This window comes from Mitosporidium daphniae, assembly GCF_000760515.2.
Source record: "Mitosporidium daphniae strain UGP3 chromosome Unknown contig-181, whole genome shotgun sequence".
Classification (NCBI taxonomy): Eukaryota; Fungi; Microsporidia; genus Mitosporidium; species Mitosporidium daphniae.
This window is the reverse complement of record NW_013546643.1, coordinates 1-6,883: the sequence shown is the minus strand read 5'-3', so window position 1 is coordinate 6,883 and position 6,883 is coordinate 1. Positions and strand designations below refer to the sequence as shown.

At 42.1% G+C, this 6,883-nt stretch overlaps 6 protein-coding genes across 6 annotated transcripts; 3 read left to right on the top strand and 3 right to left on the bottom strand.

Moving 5' to 3' along the window:
* Nucleotides 1-14: 14 nt before the first annotated feature.
* DI09_181p60 (uncharacterized protein) lies at nucleotides 15-440 on the top strand (the record flags this gene model as incomplete). Its single annotated transcript, XM_013383347.1, has 2 exons — nucleotides 15-346; nucleotides 416-440. 2 exons carry the CDS (start codon nucleotides 15-17, stop codon nucleotides 438-440), a joined length of 357 nt encoding a protein of 118 aa, XP_013238801.1.
* Nucleotides 441-540: 100 nt separating this feature from the next.
* DI09_181p50 (ubiquilin-1-like protein) lies at nucleotides 541-1,624 on the bottom strand (the record flags this gene model as incomplete). Its single annotated transcript, XM_013383346.1, has 4 exons — nucleotides 541-996; nucleotides 1,026-1,151; nucleotides 1,176-1,348; nucleotides 1,372-1,624. The coding sequence occupies 4 exons, from the start codon at nucleotides 1,622-1,624 to the stop codon at nucleotides 541-543; spliced, it is 1,008 nt and encodes a 335-aa protein (XP_013238800.1).
* A 69-nt stretch (nucleotides 1,625-1,693) lies between these two features.
* Nucleotides 1,694-2,391, bottom strand: DI09_181p40 (uncharacterized protein; the record flags this gene model as incomplete). Its single annotated transcript, XM_013383345.1, is given in 5 exon segments — nucleotides 1,694-1,876; nucleotides 1,893-1,990; nucleotides 2,014-2,107; nucleotides 2,133-2,251; nucleotides 2,280-2,391. The coding sequence occupies 5 exon segments, from the start codon at nucleotides 2,389-2,391 to the stop codon at nucleotides 1,694-1,696; spliced, it is 606 nt and encodes a 201-aa protein (XP_013238799.1).
* A 68-nt stretch (nucleotides 2,392-2,459) lies between these two features.
* On the top strand, nucleotides 2,460-3,764 carry DI09_181p30 (uncharacterized protein; the record flags this gene model as incomplete). The annotated part of the gene is made up of 1 exon (XM_013383344.1): nucleotides 2,460-3,764. One exon carries the CDS (start codon nucleotides 2,460-2,462, stop codon nucleotides 3,762-3,764), a length of 1,305 nt encoding a protein of 434 aa, XP_013238798.1.
* A 1,171-nt stretch (nucleotides 3,765-4,935) lies between these two features.
* DI09_181p20 (uncharacterized protein) lies at nucleotides 4,936-5,890 on the top strand (the record flags this gene model as incomplete). The annotated part of the gene is made up of 3 exons (XM_013383343.1): nucleotides 4,936-5,030; nucleotides 5,102-5,237; nucleotides 5,300-5,890. The coding sequence occupies 3 exons, from the start codon at nucleotides 4,936-4,938 to the stop codon at nucleotides 5,888-5,890; spliced, it is 822 nt and encodes a 273-aa protein (XP_013238797.1).
* A 171-nt stretch (nucleotides 5,891-6,061) lies between these two features.
* DI09_181p10 (30S ribosomal protein S17) lies at nucleotides 6,062-6,366 on the bottom strand (the record flags this gene model as incomplete). The annotated part of the gene is made up of 2 exons (XM_013383342.1): nucleotides 6,062-6,247; nucleotides 6,271-6,366. The coding sequence occupies 2 exons, from the start codon at nucleotides 6,364-6,366 to the stop codon at nucleotides 6,062-6,064; spliced, it is 282 nt and encodes a 93-aa protein (XP_013238796.1).
* Between the last annotated feature and the right edge of the window lie 517 nt (nucleotides 6,367-6,883).

Here is a 6,883-nt window from a genome sequence, read left to right as displayed (position 1 = left end):
CGGCTCTTACTGAAATGCGCAACACCCACATCGATTCAATCCCAACTCTGGTGTGTATGCTAATTTTTCACTTGCATTTGAAAAATTTGTCTTTATGGAACATCAAAACGGAAAATGACGAGGTTTCCCCCCAATCACTAAGAGAGTCTCTTCTTGCTGTGCAGGAAACCATTGAAAGTTATGGAGGCCCCTCTGCTTCCCCCCAGTTATCCAACGTTTGTAATATTGCCTCCTATCTTCTTGAATCGGCAGATGCCTCCTTTTCCGGTTCAGACATTCATTCCTCTATAAACTCGCTATGGTACTTGGCCAGAAATGGTGTGGAGACGACCTCTTCCCTTCTAAGGTATGTGAACGATTTTTATCGATCGTTTTAGTAACTATTCAAAAATCAAACCATTTTCCAAGCTATTAGAGGAGAAAAGCCTTGTGATCGATAGGCTCGCCAGTACATTATCCAAGTAACCGCCCAAATGTGCTTCCAAAAAGCAACTGCCCCCCCCCTCAATAAGACAAATAAACTGGAATCGATTTTAAATTTTATTGTTTCTTTTCCCCGCCAGATGTCCTTGAAGCTAATAAAATGTTAATAGCCATGTCAAGATTTTCTTCACAGAGCGTTAAAACCCGAGCATTTTCCTCTTCGTTTGTAAATCCCATTTCTTTCATGTCAGCCAATTTTGAGAGAAACATTGTCGACTTGCTTCCTGGAGCGGAACCGCGTAGCTTAGACTTTGCCGCTGGATTCCAGGGATTTGGAATGGGCTCTTTGTTGACTGTTTTCTGTGTAATTGAAGATGCAAGTAGGCTATCTTTTAAAACTGGGTTTCTGGACATGGATTCGTCCATTGCATCTAGGAGGGGTTTTTGAATGTTGGCATAGGATCTTCTGAGGGCATTAAAGCCCTCAGGCAGCATTTCAATGTTGCTCATCGCTAGATCCTGGTTCCTCATCATTTCTCGTTGCAATGCGGGATTTTCAAATGCCTTCATGGTCTATTTCAATCAACTATGAAGCAAAATACCTCTTTGATGATTGCTGGATCGTTGAGGATATGCTCGAGCTCCGGGTTTTTCTCCATCAAGCTTTTGATGGCAGGGTCTGACGAGGAATTTCCCAGAATTGACGAGGGCATTTTCTTAAACATGTCCTAAAAATAAGGCCAAAGTCATACTTGAAACGATGGTGTTTTCATCATTGAGGACATCATTTTCAAAATGTTTGCATCAAATCCCCTTTCGGTCGCAAAATGTTGATCAGACGACGAGGAGGAGATGGAGCTATTGTTATTAGGGTTGGTAGAGTTATTAGCAATAATTTTTACAAGTGTGAATGTATCATCGGGACCTAGAGTTACGAAAAACACATACTTATATTGGCAAGCAACTCGGAATCCTGGAAAATCCTGCCTCGTACAATCAGCCGCATTTCTGACGGCTGAAGGCATGTGTACAATTGCAGCTTCTCTTTCAAGGTGCCAATCGATTTATCCTCCGGGACATCAATCAAAAAAGACTCATCATTATACTGAATGGAGGCAATAAATACGGACTTCTCGTCATCGCTGTCATAGACAGACGGGGATACCTGATCCACTGGAGAAGATGGGTTTGAAGGTGACATTTTCAGTTTGGAAAGGGAATTAAAAAAAGAAGCTAGTAAGCTTAGACACGGACAATCACTTCAAATTTATTAAACTTTACTCAAAAATTTTAAAAAGAAAGCCTCCAATTGTCTGACCAGTTTTACCGAAAGCGGGTCCTCCCCACCATTCAGGGGATGGGTTAGGATGCCAACCATTCCGGAATAATTTGCCATAAAGATATCTGTAAACAACCTGTCCCCGATAATTGCGATTTCATCGGGCCTTATTGACTTTTCATGGAAATACACTTTGATATCCTCGCCACAGGCAGGCTTCTAGCACATTAGAATCAAGCTTGCGGCAACCTTGCGATGGTGTGATAAAATGGGGATGCCAATGATATCCTGAATTTATCAAGTAGAAAAACGAACCCTGGGCTCTGTGGCAAAGTCATCTGGCCCACCGGCCCCATTGGAAACAATGATGCATTCGAAATGGTGTGCAATTTCCCTGACTCGTTCCTAAAAGTTAAAGACAGATGCACACCTCGACTCTTTGGTCAACCGAGTCCTGATAAGGAATTGTTAAACAATTATCCTTGTCGAATACGATTCCCTTCAATTTTAGATCGTCCCTAAGCATGCAAAGGGTGATTGAGGAAATATCTTTTGAAAATCAGTTCAATTTTCTTACCCTTGACCACTAATCTTGGCCGTAGCAATGAAGGTAGACGCCAAATGTTTCCAAAAGCATATAACAAACCATCCAAATTAAAATTTTGCCTCCACTCCCTTCCTGTCAGCATAAATTTTAAAATCCAAGCCCGAGTTGTAAATTAAAACGCGATTTGCATTTTAATTTCCTTAATCTGAAATGAACCCTTCTTCCTTTCTTGCCTCCTCTGAGTCAGAGTCTAAAATCACATACTATAATCAAGACGCACAGTTTAAAGAGCCCATAGTTCCTGTCCAAAATTTGGTCGACAATTTGCTTGACGTTTTAGTTAGCAATAATTACGAGGAACCACTTCCTTTGAACATAAGCAACATAACTCTTTCCCTGGATATACAACACATCTCCCCATCTGAACAGTCTGTTTGCTCCGAGGGAAATTTGATGGTGGTATATTACCAAAATAGTATTCTTCAATCATCAATGTCTTCTGATGCGCGAGAAGAAATTCCCTCTACCCACGAAAACAACTCCACTATGGTGGGCTCCAATGCAAATATTGCATCCCAAATAATAGAGCAAAAGTCAATTTTTGAGGCTGAAATTCAGAGATCTCCAATTGCCGAAACTCGTTGCCCTACTTATATTCCAGAGTGCATAGAACCGATTACCATGCTTACATCAGATGAGCCAAAAGCCATGCCAATTGGAGAGCCAACACGTGTGGTTTCGAAGATAGAAGCTGATTGTTCTATTTTGGCTCTTGAAGATGAATCTTGCTGCAAAGAATCTATCGGAGAATGCATTTCAGATCCAAATGCGCCCTGCTCTCAAAATACAAATGAAATTCCATTCATAATTACAGATATCTCCCCCTCTTGCTGTACGACGCTTTCAGACTCGTGTCAATTCGATCCCGTAAGCACCACTAGCTGCATCATTCCTTTATCAGTGGAAGCAGCCAACAATGACTTGGTTGTGGCTGAATCTTCCTCGATCAATGTTGTTGTTGATACTTCCATGATTTCTTCTGGATATGTAAATCCTCAAACTAATGCTTTGGATGACTTAATTATTATTTCACCGACGTCAGATATGTTGGACTTTATCGAAAGCGAGCTTCAAACACAAAATACATTGCCAAAAATGAAACATACAGAGGCCGAACAAGAAGAAAAAAAAATTTTAGTAGAAGATCTGCATGAGGCCCCTTCTTTTTACCACATCAGCGACGAGTCTATCGTCTTTAGCTCTACACATCTGGTGCTGGACCCTTCTTGCGAATCGCCTGTCAACTTGGTGGAAGAAAGTCCTGTTGATTTGGTTTGCGACTCTCCCGTTGATTTAGAATGCAGTCTCAGGACACTCTCCATTGAAGACGAAAAAATTGCTCCAGCCTCTGATTTAGAATCAAAGCCACCTTCCGGCAGTGCCGCCTCTATTAGAGTTAAATCGCCCACTTATCTCCATTCGTTAAAGGAGAGGCTTGGTTGCTCCATCATATAGCTGAATTCCCAAATAAATAATTAAAACAATATTCGGTCAACCAGCCTTTTGGCCAAGTTGTCAATTTAGTTGGTTACACTAGAGTGAGGCGGAGGGCAGAGCCTTGCCATCGATCGACGCGCACTGGGGCTTTTGCTCGAGAATCCAGTCCGTTATTGTTGATAAAAGCTTTTCTTGGTGGGTTTCTTGTCCTTTTTCAACTGCATTCGCACTCCTAAACAGATGGTCTGCAAAAGGAATCAGGACCAGTGACGAGTGTGTCAGATGATTGGCAAATAAAATCGCGTCATTTACTGGTATCATCTTCAAGGAATGAATCTCAACTACAAACCTTGTCCGATGTTCCGTGAATAATCAGCGCAGGAAAGGACATTGAATTCACCACTCCAATATCCAAGGTAAAGGGAAATTTACAAATTTATACCTTGAAGAGGGGTCGCGTTGCCAAACTTGTCCACCATTTCCTTGGTAATGACGAGCGTATGATTTTTGCCTTTTATGGAAACATTCCATTCAAAGGATCCCTACTGATTGAGATTATGCTGATGGTCAAAAAACCTTTTCTTCAAGCGCGGCAAGCGATGCCTTTAAATGCTTTTTTGGTCCAGCTGGCATGTAAAATCTTCCCGCAACCATCACAAGAAACCAAAGTGAAGAAGGCCGAGTTGATGCAATCCACTTGAGAGATACATTTACTCCTATCAAATCAACCCATGCAACCACCTCTAGAATGACCAATGAGCCCAATAATTGAGAGATCGTATTTTTGATATACAAAAGCAACTACTTCGGAAATGTCCTGACTATCTTCCTATCATCAAAATTTGAATCGAACATCAAAAGAGGCATATCTAAAAGACTTATTATCGGATTGGAGGCAGGGGAAATCAAAGCGAAAGCTGATGAAAGGTAGGCTTTGCGCCAAAGCTGGCATAAAAAAGGCGTCTTTATGGGCCAGCAATCCATGGCAAAGAAGGACGAAAGAATCTTTGCTCAGAGCCTGATTTGGGATGTGGATGATCCCAGTTATTTTCTGGCCGTGTCTATTCAAAAAACAAACCTCCTCGCTATGGCAAGACATTGCTAAATTTAAAACCCGGGCTCAATTGCTGCGTTCCAATCAATTGAATGTTACGAGCGTAAATTTAATTTACAGTCCTTTTTAAATGGGATGCTATTTCGACCTCAATATTCGGCTCGTGGAGGGCAAGGCAGGCGATGCGAGCAACAACAACAAGCTGGAAAAGGAGTTTCCACTGCTACTTGGTGCGTTGATTGAAGGTATGAGCAGCATTTTATCATCACAAAGCCGGATTCAAGGGAATTGCAATTAATAGGGTTGTTGAAGCCAAGCTCCCCACTTCGCCCCCCCTCCCCTCGCTTCCGAAATGGGTTTTTAAGGTTGCAGCGGAACAATGTGCGCTGGCTGGAATCTCGCCCAGCTCTTTTAAAATTTATAGCAGGGTCACCATTGTTATGGATTCCAATAGCACTCCAATTGGACTGGTACGTGGGGCTATTGTAACTTTCCATAGCAAGAGCGGTCMCCTGCCGCTTCAAATATAGATATCATTGCCGTAGAGCCATTGAACGAAAAGGCTTTACTCACTGCCTGCACCACACTGGATGTCGATGTGATCAAGCTGAAAATGGAAGAACGGCTGCCATTTCCGTTGAAGCCCTCCATTGTGGGTGCTGCCATTTTGAGAGGAATTTTTTTTGAAATTTCTTTACAGGACGCAATTGTGTTTGGAGAGTCTGCACCAAGCAAGCTGCGAAATTTTCTGGCAAACGCTGCATCTCTCATTTCCGCAAGCAAGGGAAGGAACCTTTTGTTTACCAGTGGAGCCAGTGAAAAGTTTGGTGTAAGGTCCCCTCATGATTCTTCTAATATCCTTCATCTTCTTGGAATGAAATCTGCCTCAGATGCGCTCTTTAGCTTAAAGGAGAATCCCATAAAAGTGCTTAAACACGCAGGTATTGATGTGATCTCTCTTATCGCTAGCTATGCGAAGAATGACGTTTCGAAATGTTGTTGGCGTGAAGCCAGATCCGTCATTTTCGGAGCCGGTATCCAGTGCCCTAGACTCGGACTTTCTCTCCTTTGCCGAGACAGAAGCACTTAATTACTAGTCGTACATATCCATAAATTAAATCATACTGGGGCCGATTTCCGCTCCTATATGCACCATATGTACAGCTTTATACGGAAAATAACACGGTATCAGTGCTTTATCATTGGCCTCTATCGACATGGTACAATTCCCCAGATATGAACAATATCCACATGGTCAACATCATGCGCTGGTGTACGTGAGCCCGGTATCTGGGTCAACAAACCTTCTTGCTCTTTGGACGATCCCCACCACTTGAAAGGCTTTTCTCTTACTGACGGGCTTGATTGCCTCAATGGCGACTTTGTCTCCAATCACGGTTTCCTCCTGTTCGTCATGGGCGAGGAATTTGCTTCTTACAAAATGTTGCTAGGATGAGTTGGAAAAAATACCTTTCCATTAGGAAGCGGGCACATCCGCTCGACCTGCACCTTTGCCGTTTTCCTCATAGCGGTTCCGACGACCTGTCCAATAAATCGTTGCTTCATGTGGAAAATTTTAATTTTAATTTTTGGAAAGTTAAAGCCAACATGCATGTGCTGTGGGATGGGCAATCCCATCGATGCAATTTAGCTAAAAATGAAGCAGTGTCTTTGGTTTATAGCCCGGTCCGTAACTTTTCCTGAAAATAAGCTAGATTAGCAGCCAATTTTGGGAAGATTTCCGACGCACAATTATGAATTGAAGAATCTGAATAAGCACACGTAATGTCCGCAACAAAAGAAATCTTAATCTTGTACTGGGACTTTCAAATTCCATTAACAACGCATAAACACCACCGATCTTTTCACCTTTGCTGATTGCGATAACTGTTACATTTGGGATAATAAAATAATTTTATAGCTTGTCCTTCGCGTCAACCATAATATTATCACTAAAATTTCAGTAAATTTTAATTCCCTGCTTGTCATGTACGCCTCTCAAATAGAGCATTCATCAATCGGTGTGAATGATGAATCAACTGTCCATGACGAGGAAAGCACGCCATTCATCTTGGAATCGATA